Raw genomic sequence first — 18,241 nt, 5'->3', positions numbered from 1 at the left:
CAGAGAGAAAATTATTTGTATGATTAGGATTCAAAATTAACTCAGAATTAACTGAATTCATTATTAATTTTCTTGTTGACATTAGTTAAAATGTCAGTCATAAGCTTCACTGCAGATATAGAAGCAAAAGAAAACACTGATAATTTAAGATGCCATAAAAATGAAGTGCAAACATAGTGATTCAGAAATTCAGCATAGTCTATTAAATGAGGGTTAAGATTAGATCCTGTAACAGGTATTAGTGCTTCTAAGTGCATAAATAACAGGATGCATTTCCTCTAGGATTTGTAATTTTAACATTAACTCTCTGTAATTTCTTTATTTGTGGAGATTGAACAAAAATCCTATTGAAAGATCTCTGCCAAAACCCTTGTTAGCCTGCCAGACATTTAAACTTGGTGATACTCGCTGATTTCCAGCAGTGTGGTGTTTAGTCCCCCTTCTAAGGTGCAACTTAGTTGCCACATTACCCTAAGCTTTAAGAGGTGACACTCGACCAGAAAAGGTAGGATTAGCATTCTCACTTAGTGCACATATTTGTAATAAGGTTTGTCTTTGAGGTCCATATTAGACAGTTTTTTAAAAAAAACTTGAATTGACAATGGTTCAAACAACTTGCTCTAATGAAATTAAACATTTTCATTATAGTATTCATGGAGTGATCCATTTTGAGTTTGAATAAAGTGGTCTCACTTACCCAAACAGCTTTGTACTCTGCAGGAGCAAAAGATACCAGAGACTTCGATTATGCACTGTTTTAAAATGTATCTGCTGAAAAACAAACTGGATGTTTTATTGACCACTTTTGAATCTGTGAAACTGGCATGTGCTGCTAAATCTTGTTGAGTTTTAGCCACATGTATAAAATTTACACTTGGTGTGAATAGCTATTTTAAATTGTTTAAAGGCTTTACCAGTTTATCCTCATAACACAAGTCATTAAATTTAGCTTACTTATTCATTTTGTAATGTTAACACAAAATATAAACTTTTTAGCACTAATGCTTTTATTTTGCAGACAAAATGCACCTTTTCGTTCTTAACAAACATGTATTCTGTCTTGCATCTATCTGGAAACGGTCTTCTTTATTTGTAAACTCCACTTTGATATATGTTTTAACATGGCTAGCAAACTAATGTGGCAGCTAAATTGTAATTATATCAAAGGCACATCATTGTGTTTAGTATAATAACTATTTGGCAGATTAAAGTCATTCAGAGTAGAAGTAGGTGGGAGGTGAAGAAAGTTGGTCAGGTTTTGTAACAAAGTTTCTAATTTGGAGGTAGTGAAAGAAATGTTTTGCTGGAAGGTTACATTTGAAGTGTTATTGTTCATAGGATGCAAAGACGTTGTCTGTGTACAGATCTTTAATTGATTTAATCCCAAATGTTTTCCAGACATTAAAAGCTGTGTACGTTTGAGAGGAAGGAAATAGGTAGTTATTGTGCAGCGGTGCCACAGATAAAAGCTTCTCTATCTTAAAGTACTTCCTGCATTGGTTCCATATTCTGAGTGAATGAAGCACAAATTGGTTATTAGTATATTGGTGATAACTTATTTTTACTGGGGTACAAAGCAAGGAATATAAAGAAGTGCTGCAGGATTTTATTTCTATTGTGGACCAGGCCTATGTATGTTCATCCATCTCTGTCAATGTCCAGGTTTTTATAGCTTATATATTTCCTGCCCAGTAATAAAACTGAACGTTAGGTAGAGCAGTACCACCTGCCTTAGGTCTTTGTAGGGTCACCCTTTGAATGCGTGGATGTTTTGATTTCCAAATGAATGAGGTTATGATTGAATCTAACTTTTTAAAAAATTATTTGTTGATGTATATTGGAATGCTTTGAAATAGAAAAAGAAGCTTAGGAAGGATATTCATCTTGACAATGTTAATTCTTCCAGCTAAAGTGAGGTGAAGGGTGGACAATCTATGTAAGTCTTACTTAAGTTTTTCCAAGCAGACAGCAAAATTTTGTTGATAAAGAGCTTTATGTTTACTTGTGATGTTTACCCTTAGGTATTTAAACTGATCTATGATGATAAAAGGGAAGGTGTCCAATCTAATATTGTGTGCTGGAGAGTTCACTGGAAAGAGCACAGTTTTATCCAAATTAAGACCGGAAATCTTTTGAAATTCTGTTAGTGCTGTTAAGACTGCAGGCACAGTATTTTGTGGATCTGATACATATAATACCATATCATCTGCATATAGTGAAATTTTCTGTTCAAGTCCTTCTCTGATAATCCCTTTATCTCATAAGCTTTTCGACAGTGAACTGCCAATGGCTCTATGGTGATTGCAAAAAGCAGTGGCGACAAGGGGCATCCTTGTCTAGTACCACGTTCTAGTTTAAAGTAGTCTGATTTAATGTTGTTAATACAAACTGAAGCTTCTGGAGTGGTATATAGCAGTTTAATCCATGCACATATGTTTGGGCCAAACCGAAGTTTTTCCAAGGTGGTGAAAAGGTTGTTCCATTCAACCATACCAAATGCTTTTTCTGTATCCGACGATAATATCATCTCTGGGGTGTTAGCTTCCCATTTTCGTCGCCTGTTTAATGTAATATATTCACCCACAAAGTCTAAGTGTCTGCCTTTAATAAATCCAGTTTGGTCTTGTGATATTATCCAAGGAAGAACTTTCTCAATCCTACTAGCAAGGACTTTGGAGAGTATCTTAACATCATTATTCAGAAGTGACATTAGTCTGTATGATGCACATTGTAATAAGTCCTTATTTTGCTTAGGAAACACAGTAATTAATGCTTGGCGAAAAGTTTGAGGTAGAATTTTATTGTCTCTAGCTTCTGTAAATGTTGCTAATAAAAGGAGAGCTAACTTAATTGAGAATTTGTTCTAAAATTCGGCAGGATAAACATCAGGGCCTGCTGCTTTCCCATAGCATAGTTGAGTTCCTAGAGCACCCACAAATTGTGAAAAATCATGAATTATGAATGTGGTTAAAAAAAATGCCTATTTTTATAGTGTAAACCCTAAATATGCCCCCAAAACACTTTAACTTCATTTCAACCTCAGCTTAATACATTACCTAAAAAAAGAATGTAAAGGTAAATCTGTATACTGTACAGTACTGTACTGATATGTCACCTGCCGTGCTAGAATGTAAAATACCGATGATTCCGCTATGTGTACTGTAATTCATGCAAGCGCGTTTTCATTGCCAGAAGCCTTAGAAGGTGCAGGGCGTTTCAACAGCATCTTGAGGCTTTAACCCATAAACTGCCACATACTTGTGGGTTAATGCATTTCTGGAAGCCAGATACTTTTTTGCTGCACTTTTTAAGTAAACGTCACAATTCACAAAGAAAAAGTGAAATTTTAATGGAACACATTTTTTTCATGCAAAGAGCATCACAATTACTGCAACACTGATCATTTTACACACTGCCAATGAACTGTAAAAACTATTAAAAAAAACTACTGGAACAATATGTACAAAGTGCAACTGACGCCATTGATGAAATTCAGTAAATCACCGAGCCAACTGCACTTAAACTGGCTGCACGCAAGCACACAGAGGCCAACGCTGATGACTACAGGCTAGTCTACTGCAGCAGCTCAATCCCAGAGACAGTGAGGCTGCAGTGCTGCAGGGGCCGGCAGTGGTCATGAGCAGGCTGCTCAATGAATGTACAACACTGACTGATCTGCTCTGGCGTGCTGGTAAATTGCACTGGGAACCAACTATAGCTGGTTGCGGCGTTCAATGAATGTACGTCGCCGAATATACTTGGCTCCTACGTGCTGGCAAATGGCACTGGGAAACGAGTATAGCCGGTTGCGGCGATTTAAGGGTTAAGAAGAACAAAACAGAAACACGAGAACACTCAGCTGAAGATGCATCACAGGGCAGCAGTCAATCAGCAGCAAGGAGAAATGAATAATGCTGTAGCGGCCCGGTGCCGCTAAGATTCACACCGTCAAGAAGGCGGTGATTTATTTATTTTTATGGTGGAGATTCCAGGGACTTACCCAGCCTTGACCCAACCCGCACGTATTCAAAAAGAGAGACAAAAACAAAGCAAACCGGTAATCAAACAGCAAATAAAGAATGTAATGAAAATAACGATAACACCCCTGTTCCCGTTACGGTGATTATACATTAAATACAACAAAACACAAACACACACAGTAAATTCCATGAGAAACGTCAACGGATGAAATGTAATGATGAAAATACATAGTCCAGAGATCCGCATGTTGAATGGAAATGTAAAGATAGTCCTACCGATAGTTCTTGAAAAGGAGAAGAAGGGTTGGACGAGTTCAGGAGCACTCCTTTCTTCACAGGATGGCAATGAATTCACTTACAGTCCTCATGTACACAGGCAGACAGCAGACAATTCAGACCCCAACCACGAAATGATCCAGGGCAAAACAAATAAGTACAGGTAACCCAACAGAAGGCAGGCAGAGAGACAGGAATTTGAAACACAAATTACAAAAACTTTTTTTTTTCTTTTGGTCACTGGCCCCCTTTTTAAAAGCTGCGCTGACATACTTTGACCCCATCAGCCCCTGCACCCTCAGCAAAAGACCAATCAGAGCCACTGCAGGGAACTGCTTGGAGATGCAGTTTCAAATTCTAGTAGAGTATAACACTCTCGGATTGGCTACTTTCACCATCCCAAGCTGTGTTTTCCTCTGTGGTTGCTTCCTGTTCTCTCTACAGTGCAGTATTGTCATGAAAAAGCCATAGAAAATTGCAGAGGATATTTGCGGTTTCTACTAATAATTATTAGTTAGGTTCTCAGAAAAAATCCACAAACGACTGAGGCCGCAAACCCTGAAATGCGTCTTCACGGGGGTCTACTGTAATTTCCCATAGCATAGCATCTAGTAATTCTGATAATGCTAGAGGTTTGTCCAATTCTTCTGCACTGATAGTATCTAGTTGTGGTATCTGCAATGCATCCAAAAACGAGTTAGGTTGTGTCTTGTCTTCTTTAATCTGAGTAGCATATAAGGCCTTATAGTATTCTCTAAATGTGTGCATTATATTTTTATGGTCAGTGATTTTGTATCTGTCGGTGTAGGTAATTGCTGGGATTGCAATAGGTTAAATTACCTATGACGATCACATATCGCCCTTCAGGATCAGATACTACATCTGATGCTACAAATGAGATTGTTCTATGTATAAGAATTCACACATCTCTAGTTTTCTTTGTAAAGCTGGAATTGAATATTTGTCCAGTCCAGTCTCTGGGTAGCTGGACCTGCTCCTTGCTTACTAAGTGTGTCTCCTGTAAAAATACTACTTTAGCGTTTAGACCTGTTAGGTGGGAAAATACTTTCTTTATCTTTAATTCGTGATGGAGACCTTTAACATTTCAATGCACACAAAGTTAACTGTTTGGTGATCTTTTGTTGACATTGTGTAATCTTAAAATTTAAGATAGTACATCCACATTACTAACCGAGAATGCTAAACCGGATGGATGCAGGGACATCCGACCATGGGCCGTAGCCGCAAAAAGACGTACTGCGCAGGTGCCCCAAGAAATGAGGCGTCGCGAGAGGCGGCCAAGACCACAGAAAAAAGGAGTGAGCACAGAAAAAAGGAGTCAAACGCAGGCGACGCACACAGCGCCGCACGAGCAAAACACCCCCCCCCCCACACACAAGCAACGGACGGGACACACACAAAGAGGACGATTCAACAAGCCCCTGGCACACAAAAAAAAAGAGCCCGCAAACCCCCCCCCCTCACACACACACACAAGCAACGGACGGGACACACACAAAGAGGAGGATTTAATCCCATTGCACACGAAACGGGACGCACACAAAGAGGAGGATTCAACAAGCCACAAGCACACAAAAAAAAGAAGCCGCGAGCACCACACAAAGCCCATTGGACACGAAACGGGACAGACTACGGACATAGCACACGAAACGTACACAAAAACGACGATTCAGACCCACGACCACAGTAACATAAATAACAAATGACACACAAAGCCCCATTTCTAAATGAACCGTCCGTATTAAACATACGTCATCTCAACACGTTCACAATATGCAGCATAGGTAGATCTCATTACAATGAGGCACTATTAACCGTTCAACCGCAGAAAAGGCTCCATATTAACAGTGAGTGCGATCCTCCTTATTACTTATCCATATTTCTCACGCTCAAGAACAAACAAGTCATGAATTCACGATCACAGGTACAAAACGATACCGCTCGGATAACGGGACCAAACACAATTCACACTATGCAGCATAGGTGGATCTCATTACAATAAGGCACTATTAACCGTTAAACCGCAGAAAAGGCTCCATATTAACAGTGAGTGCAAAGCCCCATTTCTAAATGAACCGTCCGTATTAAACATACGTCATCTCAACACGTTCACAATATGCAGCATAGGTAGATCTCATTACAATGAGGCACTATTAACCGTTCATCCGCAGAAAAGGCTCCATATTAACAGTGAGTGCGATCCTCCTTATTACTTATCCATATTTCTCACGCTCAAGAACAAACAAGTCATGAATTCACGATCACAGGTACAAAACGATACCGCTCGGATAACGGGACCAAACACAATTCACACTATGCAGCATAGGTGGATCTCATTACAATAAGGCACTATTAACCGTTCAACCGCAGAAAAGGCTCCATATTAACAGTGAGTGCAATACTCATTATTACTTATCCATATTTCTAGAAGAAAAAATGTCTCAGCTCCAAAAACGCAAAGCTCAACTAAAGCTTCTAACTAACGATGTACCTAAAAGTAAAAACTTTATGAACTGCATTAGATCCTACAATAGTTCATTTGCTTTTGCATCTACCGGAGTAAATATCAGGCCACCAAAAGGCAATGGCCCATACTGCTTTCGCATATGTGCACAAATACTGCATCGCATTGGAACAGTGCACCCTGAAACAAATCAACAACGCAAATATGCACAAATCTACATCCTAGATCCACATGACGCAATCTATCAATCAAAGTGCTGCATCGCAACAGGCACGGATTCAAAACGAAACACCTCCCGTCTCAGACATATGTTAAGGGCAGCGAAGGAAAAAATGGGCTTCTCACACAGCACAGGCAAATCGACTACAGCTCCAAAACAACACGTCCCAAACACTACACATGCAAAAACGCGCCTCTCAAACGGCACAAGCAAAACATACAACAGGAAAATTAATTCGGATTAATGAATGTCATTGGCAATCATTGTCATTCAGTTCACTTCCCTGAAGAAACAACTGGCAATACAAGTAATACATTTACACGTTGTTGTCAAAAGGGTCAAATTAGACTGCCTCCTTTAAATTCATATCCTGAATATCTACAGAAGCTTCTAACTAACGATGTATCTGAAAGTGAAATCTTTATCAACTGCATTAGATCCTACAAATCGGTATCCACTATGAACATTAATGGTGGCACTGCACGTGACATCCGTCTTGCAAAAATGATAATTATTGATGAATGTACAATGGCATCCAGTCACTTACTCAACACCATTCATAAACTTCTACAAACGTTTATGAATAATAATATTCCCTTTGGAGGAAAGGTACTTTTATTAGGAGGAGATTTTAGACAGTGCTTAGCTATTCTTCCACATGCCATGCGCTCAGCTATTGTTCAGTGCACCTTAAAATACGCAGACAATTGGCATTGCTTTCAAAAGATACAGTTAGTAAAAAACATACGATGTCCAGAACCAAATCATAACAATTGCTTATTACAACTGGGAGATGGTACACTCACCAATACAGATGGACTTCACCCACATATTATTACAATTCCTCAAGCCTTTATCTGCGACGACTTAGTTACAGACAGATTTGGAACAGCAATCTCATTAGACCAAATGCCCCTTTTAACACAACGCACTATATTATGTCCAAAAAATAATAATGTGGAAAACATAAATACCCAAGTCATTCCATTACTTCCTGGAGAGACACAACTCTTTCTAAGCTCTGACAAACTTGACTCTGATCACAACAATAACCATCTTCATTGACATTACAAGTTCTGACCTGGAATTACCTTTTACACTTAAACGGCGTGTACAAAGAAATGTTCCAATAAACCTTTACACTGTGCCACACACTTTATTGTTTGCTTTCTATTTGCATCATCTACACCTTCACACTATTCTATATCTCATTCATACATCACGCTCTTTGTCATTCCCAACACCAGGGGTTGGCGAGTGAAGCGAGCAGGGGGCGGAGCCCCCTAGTTATTACCTAAGACAGCTTTGACCTTAATTTCCAATTTTTCCAGGTATTATTGCCATGAAGCCTATTGTTATGTTGGCTCATACAATTATAAGGATTAAAAGGATAGATAAGAAATAGCTTGCTCTCTTTCTTTCCCCCCCTAGTCCCCCTGCCCCTCATTTTGCCTCCCCAAGTGAGGCTAAACCACACTTTGCAAAGTCCCAGTCCACTGACATACCTAGAGACCGAGCACATCCAAAACAAACCAAGCCCCCCAGCAGCGGCACATGAGGATTAAAATAAAGATATCTATTGCCAGTACAGTCCAATTACTTAAAACATAAAATGTAACAAACAGTTTTGAGAGAGTAACCCAGGAAATGATGTTAAACAGTAGATCTGGATGAGCAGATAACATTTGATAGTAAGCCCTAATATAATGAACCAAGGGTATGATGTTAAACAGTCCACTATGAAGAAGGAAAATAATCTGCATACATACATAAACTCATATAATTGTAATTAAAATATAAAAATGGCAGATGTATAATTATGGAATGTTTCATTGCGATTGGGTCCTATAGCAGGTAACATCTTCTTTGCCATGCCAGTACACCATGCAACTCATGATCGTCTTTCAAAAAGTGTTGGGATCAGTTTTCTTAGCTCTTTTTCTGTTTCCTCCGTAGAAGTAAAAATGTACAACTTGCCTTGAATGTCCACTTTCAGTTTGGCAGGATACAAGAGGCTTTTCTGATCTTGGCTTTCTGTAAGCGCTGTTTAATGCTGTAAATCAAGGAAGATATGAATGTGATTATTTTCAAATATAATCTCTTGTTTCTGTCTGAGAAGTAACATTGTATGTAGTTTAAACTGTAATTTTTCAAAGTGCATGATGAAAGTCCTAGCTTTTGAGGTATTTATTCAATCCATGTATGTGGTAAGCTGCTGCTATCTCAGTGTCTGATTTGAAATCCTCTCCCAGTTATTTTAGAGACTAGTTCAGCTACGAATTTCACTGGGTTTGGATTTTCAGGATTTTCATGGAGAACTTTGATTCTGATATTATTCCTTCTGCATCCATCTTCCAGTGCAGCTAGTCTGTCTCCAAGCACTTTGCATTCAGAATTTGCAGCAATTGCTTTTTTGTCAGTGGTAGACGCCTTTTGTTTCGCTATTTCAATATGAGTCGTGAATGTTTGTTTAACTTCTTCAAACTGAGCGCCAAGTGCTCTAAATTTATTCTCAAATTTAGACAAGTTTTCCTGGATTTTTCCTCAATTTTTTCTAGCATACCTTTAAAGGCTTACTCAAAGTGATTATTTAAATGGGTTTCCTGGTCTTTAATATCCTAAAGCAGCTTCTCGTTTGTCTTGTGTACGTCCTTTATTTCTTTCCTTATATCATTTATGTCCCTTTTCCTTATATCATTTATATCCTTCTTTATATTATCCTTGAGCTTCTTTATGTCTTGAGTGGTGGCCGTTGCAGCCATTGTGGTGATCATTGCCTTCAGCCCGGACAGATCGTTTCAGTCTTCCCCAAACTCTGTGTGTGAAGTAGCAAGCCCAGTTGTAGCTGATGTTATTGGCCCGCGAGGGGTAGATGACAACGTGGAAGGTAAGGCCATTTTCAGTTTCACTGATCCTTCTGGAATCGGCGAATTATCCTGGCCTGAATCACTTGCATATTCGCTCCCACTTTCGCTGTCGGCTGGGTATTATACAGCAGCGTCAAATACCGAGAAATCTGTGCTTTTGCCTATCTGTTCCAGGTCAGTCTCTGGCAGGCCATACCTTGAGCTTAAACTTGATGTCTGTTTAGATTTGGATGAAGCTTTAGCTGTCTACTCCGTTTCTTTTACAGTCTTTTTTTCTGCCACTCATGCTTATAATAACAACATGTTAAAAATCTAAATTATTTTTAAATGACAATGTTTTTCAGGATGATGATCGATATAAACTGCAAAATGAAACTCGTTCTCAGTTAAAATTCTTGGAACAGTTGGATCGTTTAGAAAAACAAAGAAAAGATGAGGAGGAGAGAGAGATGCTTTTGCGCGCTGCAAAGGTATGAATCACAACATGGTCTTGTTTTTTTTCTCACTATAGGGAAACTTAAACAGGGTAAAAATGGATGTTCTGTAATTTTACAACTGCTTTAAACATAATAAATTGAACCAAACCATTGTGTGTCTTAAAAGTAAGTGGCAATATCTAACCTGACTCTACAGCTATTACCATTTTGAGAAGAAGTCATGCTTTGGTTTGATTGATTGACAGCTTTAACAATTCATTTTAGTTTCAAATTCCTTGAGGCCTTTTGAAGGCCAGCAAGCTAAGAGCTTGTATGTTACCCATTTCCATGTGTTTCACAAAGCTGTGCTTTAGGCCTATTATGTTTAATAAACATTAGTCTAGTTGTGCAATATTTATGGAAGGTTTTTAATTGTTTAATTTCGTCTCCTTTTGTTTTTGCAAATAGAGCCGCTCCAATAAAGAAGATCCAGAGCAACTGAGATTGAAACAGAAAGCTAAAGAGGTACTGTGTGAATGACACATGAAAAATATTGCAGCTCTTATCACACCCATTTTATTTGTTTTACTCTAGGAGTTGGGTCCAGTCTTTTGGCAGTTAGGTCATGGTTTACTTTGCTATCACATGCTGCTGAAGGCAGCCTCAGGGAAGGACATGATCAGCTAGAGGGAAGGGTATTCCTCAACATCAGTGTTTATTTTATCTTTGGCATCAACTTGACAGGAAAAGTTAAAAACTGTGCATACAGGTTTTGCAATGAGAGTAGTAATAATAAGCTTTTTATTAAAATCTTGAGTTATGGTATATGGGGATTCTTCAATAGCCTACAATTTTTCAGGATAATTGTTCATTTTGTAAATCTGATACTGCTTATAATTCTTTGGCTTCAAGGTGGTACTGGGATTTAGTTGTAAATGGAAAATGCCTTTGGCTTTTAATTTTCTGGGCCCAGCAGTTTTCTGTTCTGTGATGGAGCCCTTGTTTTTTACACAGTTCATGTTTAGCTGCAGGGCTTTTTATTTTATAGCTTAGACTAGTTAAGCTTCAACTCCCAGAGGTCTCCACATAGCAACTGTAGAAATCAACAAATAAGTTCATTTACGTTGGCTGGCTCCTCACAGTAGCTGACTTTTACATTTCCCAATATCCATTTCCTGACTTTCTGCGCCCGAGAGAAAAAGCACCACTAATTGGAGCTTATTTTAATTGAGCCTAATATTATAGTTTGCTGTATTTGGGCCCCTTGGCAAATGGGGAATAGAATCAAATGAAAGCACCTAAGGTTGGAGATGTGAATGTGTAAGAGAGAGCGTGTGCGTGCGTGCGTGCGCGTGTGTGTGTGTGTGTGTGTGTGTGTGTGTGTGTGTGTGTGTGTGTGTGTGTGTATGTGCACACATCAATGGAGATTTATATGTGACCTACACATTCATTCTTTACTATACCCATCTTGTGTTACATTAAAGATCCAAAAGTGTTGAGTTGAAAGGTAACAGGAATGAAGTATAATTTGATTAACATTTTATTTGACTATCTGTGTGCATGTGCTTGATGAGTTTGTGGTCCAGTATTTCAAAATGATTTTTTTCCAAAACTGCTGAACAAAACTACCCTTTAATTTAATTATAGGCTAGTCTGCATAACTAAAACCCAGTAATTTCTATAATGAAAATATTAATCCATGTCCAGGTATAGAATTGTCAGAAGATGATTTTTTTTTATTTTGTTATCTTGTATACTTTATTACAGTTTCATTAAACTATGCTGTATTAACATCAGATATTATTAAAGGTTCCAAGGCTCTGAATGATTGCTAAACACACATTGAATTTTATCATTAGAGGTTTTTTGTCATTAAACCTACCTAAGTGCTGTAATTAGAAACTTTAATATGAAACATAAATTGCTATGCATTCATCCATTATTATACCTGCTTAGTCCATTTCAGGATCTGTCAAAGCTGAAGTCACTCTCTGAAATAACACTGGGTGACAAATCCTAACTAACTGCTGTGCTGTCATTCCTCCCTATAAATTTTCATGAAGTGCTCAAAATTATATAATGAAGCAGGTTTTCCAGCTTTAATCATGTGATATCACAATACCTACTGTTTTTCAATCCAATCTGTTTTTAATTGTGAAACAATTTCTGTGTATAAATGGACAGTTCCTGTTTAGGAGATGTAATTTTAATAGAAAGTGTTAAAAAGTGATTAAGTTCGCAGAAAGTGAATTCTGCAAATGAACAAGTCAGAATTTCACAGTCTTGTGTACAAACACTACAGCAACAGTACTTTGATACATCCATTATTTTATGCCACCTTACCATAATTAAGGCAGCAGGTCAAAAATATTCAGCACTCTAAATTACCTTCAGAAATAAATTATCCTCTGGAGTAAGAGGATAAAAAACACTACTAAGGCTTGATGGAATTAAACTGGGAATTAGTTTCTGATTAAGAGAAAAACAGTCAGTTTTTTTTTTCTTGTACAACAGATTTTGTGAATCAGTAAGTTAAAGAATAGAAAAATGCTCATAGTTGACTGGTCTTCTTTGATATTGATGCCAAGCAGATTTTGTAATTTATCGACATTTTAATAAATAATTATTGCTCCAAAAAGTTAGCAAACGTTCTAGCCTTGACAAAGAAAGATGCCTGCTTTTCTAGTACAGTGTTCTTTGAATTGTTCACTGTATCATTAAGAATAATTCGAAATGAAGCATGCGAACAGCAATGATGGCACTTAGGCTGAAGTGGAACTACAGAAAACCAAAGTTATTCAAAACAATGTTGTTTCAGCAAAAATAGCCAATGGACTATTAACCACAGATGGTAAAAATTATAGCTGGATAAACAGTTTTCATTAAGTTTGTTAAGAGCCTGGAAAATGTAATAAATCAGGTAAAGATACAGCGCTATGCTTTTAAAGCACACGAGCAAAATGGTGTTGCAGTACATCTTCAGTTTACCAGCAAAAAATGACATACATTGGAGCCAACAACATTAAGGAAAAATACACCATATTTTACAATTGTAATGTATTTTTTGAGTAAATTATAAAAATTTTTACACATCTAGTTAAAATCTATGGAAATAACATACCTGTTTGGGCAAAATAGCCAGCAGAATATAATTGTTATTCATTTAAGTAACTTAGTCAATAGTGCAGCGATTTAGTGGAGGGAACTGAGGTGTTCAAATTGGTATCATTATTCACTAGGCCACCAATTTTGGTTCTAAGTAGAACTTACTTATTTAATTCTCTTTGTTTTGTACAAATCCTTTTAATAATTGTAATAATTATTAATTTATTTACCACAAAATTGTAATGCCAGTTACTTATATATAAATATAAAAATCATATATTAGTAAGATTGCACTAAAAAGTAATTAAAACAAAGTAAGTATAATATTCATCCTACAAGTGATGATGTAATGCAGTTGTTTTACAGAATATAACTGAGTGTTCAATGCACTTTTGACTCTCTGTCCTACACCAATATTTGAGCCACATATTAAACTTTCTGGTTTTGACAATTTTAACCTAGACTGGTGCATTGCACAGGCAGAGAACTTCAGAGAAGACCATTATATCAGTTCTGCTTAACTGATTAAATTTGGATTACACAACTGACAATCTGCCCTTACCTGTGAGATTCTGTCCAATGTGGACAATGAAATCTGGATTCACTCCCTCTCTGGCCATGATTCTAACCACCCATCCAATGAGATCTTCCACTTGTGTGCCAGGAATACAACATACATACCACTTGAGATGCTATTCCAAGGATTAAATCTGAGTTTCAGTGTCCCTATTGTAATGATAAAGAACCTATCACTACCTCCATCCTTCTGGGAGCTGTTTTTGTGATGATTGCTTGGTGCTGTTCATTCCTGCTTACCACACCAGAATTGTCAGTGTATCCTTCTAGCTCCACAAGACCCAAACAATTCCCAGCTCTAGGGCTTCTGAGCAGTGTAAATTTCTTTCCTTTTGCATATGTCTGATGGGCTTGTCTCAGCCTCTTCTTTCGGGGGTCTCCTCTCATGTCACTTTGATACTACACACTATCTCCTTAAAGGATACTTGGGCAAAATACATAAATCCTATACTATAGGTTTGCTACTTCCACTTCTGTTTCACTGACTATAAGATCAAGGTGTTTAATTCTGGTGTACTTAGTTCTCCAGTTTCTTAAATAACACCTCACTTGTCTTTGTTGATTGTCCGTTTGGTCTTCTTAAAATGTGTAATATTCACACTATGTGAAAAGCAAAATCAGTGACCTTAATCAATGGAAAAGTACAATGTACTTACTATTTAGTGTTCAGTGAAATTCATCCAGTGTTCCAAATTTACATATGATGTCTTTAACTGTAGATAATTAAAGCTGACAATCAAGTCTTTACCATCCTGCATTCTACATATTCTGCATTAGCATTACAATAGAAAAGTTGCACATGTAAAATAAGGAATATTAGTTAACCCTGTAATAATACTTTCATTGTTTTTGGTTCATTTGGTTCATGGCAGTGACATTTTCATGTGTCTGTTTTACAAAAAAGACAAGAATCCACAATTTGCTCAGTCTATTTTTTTGTAAAACCTTCGGGACAATAGTTCTACTGTGGTTTTCCCATTTAGATATTTCTTGAGAATTCACATTAAATATTTTCATGCACTATAACAAGGCTATAAGCATATGTCAGATGTTTACATTAGTACACTTTAGAGATTCATAACACGCAAAACTAGGAATTTCCACTCTCTGTGTAGGCATTATGAACAAATAATGTGGTATTCTACAGCTCTTTAGTATTAATTGCACATTCATAATAATCTACTGTAAATATTCAGGAAGTGGAATTTGAAGATGAATTCCAAATTCCATCACTGCACTTGGCTTAGCTTTTCAATTTTAAGTGTCATTGTGCAATATGTATTCTACTGATCAGGGGACATCAGTCATTATATTGCATTGCCTCTCTAAATTGCAGTTACGAAATGCTATGTATATCTTTGCATAAGCAATTTGGCGTTGAGGGTCTTAAAAGTGCTCTCCTGGATTCTTTTTAAAGCAACTCTTATACAGTACCTTTTGGAAGAATATCTGAATTTCTTTACTGTGGCACAGCCAGATCTACTGAAGAGCTTTTTAGCTTATTCTAATTGTCTCACTATTGTTTGCAAATTGTGTTTTTTCTCTTTTTTTTTTTTTTTTGGTTAACGCATATTTTTTTTGTCTGCAACATAGTTTATTAAAATTTACTAAGGCAAATGGGTTATGTACTTAGCCTCCAGAGAAGCACAATCAAGGGCATTCACAACAAAATGTTATCTTTCTCTTCTGCTATAGTATGCCTGGAGGGAAGGTGACCAGTGTAACTTGTATGAACCCTCTGAGAGTTTTTCATCTACCTGATATACTGACAACATTTTTTCTCTTTTTTTGAATTGTTTCCTGTGTTGTAATTTGATTTTAATTTCTGAGGCAAAAATCAGTTTTTAAATTTAAAATCATCTTGTATAAATATTTTAATTGGCCATGTAAAAATTAAAGTGCATTGAATTAAAGCTGAATTTCTGGTTTAGGTGACGAAAAGCATACTGAAAGTAAATTTTTTAAGAGAATGTTAATGCATTGGCAATTGTCTTTTTTCCTACTAGTAAATCTTTGGTGGGCATTTTCATGAGAATTTTCTTTCTTCCGTCTGAAAACAAAACACATACATACAATGTAAAGTTGAGACAAGAGTAGTGTGAAAGTTTTTCGAAAAGTTATTTTCTCTTGTGAAAATTCATCTTGTATATTGTTAAAAATAAATATCATTTTCAAATCTCTTTTATGTGTATGTAGATGCAGCAGCTGGAATTGGCGCAGATACAGCAGAGAGATGCTAATATAACAGCACTTGCAGCTATTGGACCTAGAAAGAAGCGACCATTTGAGTCTTTATCCTATGGTTGTACTACAGAGGTAAACAAAAAAAATGTTAACATTATATATTGTTTGTTTTGTTTTGTGGTAGTAAAAGAAATCTATATAGTTCTTAATGGCATGGAGCCTTTAACATACCGTACTACTTTAAAGTATGGCAGCTCTTCTTATTCATCTGTAAGAAGAATATTCTAAAAGTGTGCTGCTCAAACTTAGTTTTGGGGATCCCTGTGGCTGCAGGTTTTTGTTTCAACCAGTTTCACAATCACTCAGTCATTTTTCTCACTATTTGAACTCAGTTGTTTAATTAGCTGGTCTTTCATGTTTCTTGTTTTATTCTGTACTCAGAAAAACACAGTAGTGTGAGTTTTGCATTTACATATAATAAAGTTAGATATACTGTACTTGTAGTTTTGCTGTAGTGTTTAACTTTCTTTTTTTATTTTCCTACTAATTTACCTTTTCTGTTCTTTTAGTTGTATCTTAATAATTATAATTAAAAACAAGCAGAACAGACACAGGGGCAACCAAAAATGAATGCTGAAGAGCGCAGCAGGCCTTAAATAAACAGAACACTTGGAAAAGTGGAATGAAAATGATGATGATGAAAAGCTTAAAAATTAAGATAAATAGCATTAAATTATCTCCACGTATCATAAACAAATGCTTACTAAACTTGGAAAGCATTTTTCTAAAACCACAGACCACAAAATTGAATAAAGATGTGTGTTTGTGCCTATCTGTCTGTCAGTATGTCTATCTGTCTACCTACCTACAATATGTCTATACAGTATGTGTATATATTGTAGAAATAAATAACAGGGTAGATCATAAAGAAGCACTACAGGTGAGCCTGTGTAATTGATGAAGAAAAAAGCAATAAAAGTTGTACAATTTGTACACAGTTCTGTGGAGCATCTTCTCAGATGAGAGACTTCTATCAACTTTCCAGATGGCAGTGGAGCTTGTTGTGAGGCTGAGCAAGCAGAACATGCGGGTGCAGAAGGTTAGAAACTGGAAGTGACGGTAACAGCCATTAATCTTCTGATCTGCAGAAATAGGAAGAGGAGAGGTAGTTAGATAAAGTGGCACCCTGTGGCTATATCCCTGTTGGCATATATATATATATATATATATATATATATATATATATATATATATATATGTATAGTGCATCCAGAAAGTATTCACAATGTGTGCAATTTAGAGAATTTGCAGGACTACAGATGTAAAGGGTATGTAACATAGTATCACATGGCTCCACTGGGATTTTCAGACTCAACAATTTCACATACAGCATGTTCTGAGAAAGTGCCAGTAAGTAAAACAGACTGTCAATGTGGAAAAAGAGACCATTGATGAAAGGAGTCAATGAAAGTGACCACAACTTGCAATGCATGAGTCAATCAGCAGTTTATTAAACTAAAAAGTCAATGGGATTTTTCGTATTGTCCCTTGTTGTGGAAGGGGTAATGACAGCCAGTAACACAACTGTATTTATCTTTTGTCATATATATATATATATATATATATATATATATATATATATATATATATATATACATACAGTGCATCCGGAAAGTATTCACAGCGCATCACTTTTTCCACATTTTGTTATGTTACAGCCTTATTCCAAAATGGATTAAATTCATTTTTTTCCTCAGAATTCTGCACACAACACCCCATAATGACAACGTGAAAAAAGTTTACTTGAGGTTTTTGCAAATTTATTAAAAATAAAAAAACTGAGAAATCACATGTACTTAAGTATTCACAGCCTTTGCTCAATACTTTGTCGATGCACCTTTGGCAGCAATTACAGCCTCAAATCTTTTTGAATATGATGCCACAAGCTTGGCACACCTATTCTTGGCCAGTTTCGCCCATTCCTCTTTGTAGCACCTCTCAAGCTCCATCAGGTTGGATGGGAAGCGTCGGTGCACAGCCATTTTAAGATCTCTCCAGAGATGTTCAATCGAATTCAAGTCTGGGCTCTGGCTGGGCCACTCAAGGACATTCACAGAGTTGTCCTGAAGCCA

At 36.8% G+C, this 18,241-nt stretch overlaps 1 protein-coding gene across 2 annotated transcripts in view; it reads left to right on the top strand.

Moving 5' to 3' along the window:
- The window catches only part of LOC114653365 (transcription initiation factor TFIID subunit 4-like), a 333,979-nt gene that overhangs the window by 249,125 nt on the left and 66,613 nt on the right, over positions 1-18,241 (top strand). For both annotated transcript variants that reach the window (XM_028803639.2, XM_028803638.2), the window contains exons 12-14: positions 10,173-10,298; positions 10,713-10,769; positions 16,122-16,241. In XM_028803639.2, coding sequence (XP_028659472.2) covers positions 10,173-10,298; positions 10,713-10,769; positions 16,122-16,241 — 303 coding nt within the window. The remainder of the gene's footprint in view (positions 1-10,172; positions 10,299-10,712; positions 10,770-16,121; positions 16,242-18,241) is intronic.

The sequence above is a fragment of the Erpetoichthys calabaricus genome, chromosome 6, assembly GCF_900747795.2.
Source record: "Erpetoichthys calabaricus chromosome 6, fErpCal1.3, whole genome shotgun sequence".
NCBI classification, from domain to species: Eukaryota; Metazoa; Chordata; class Cladistia; order Polypteriformes; family Polypteridae; genus Erpetoichthys; species Erpetoichthys calabaricus.
This window is presented reverse-complemented; position numbering and strand designations above follow the sequence as displayed.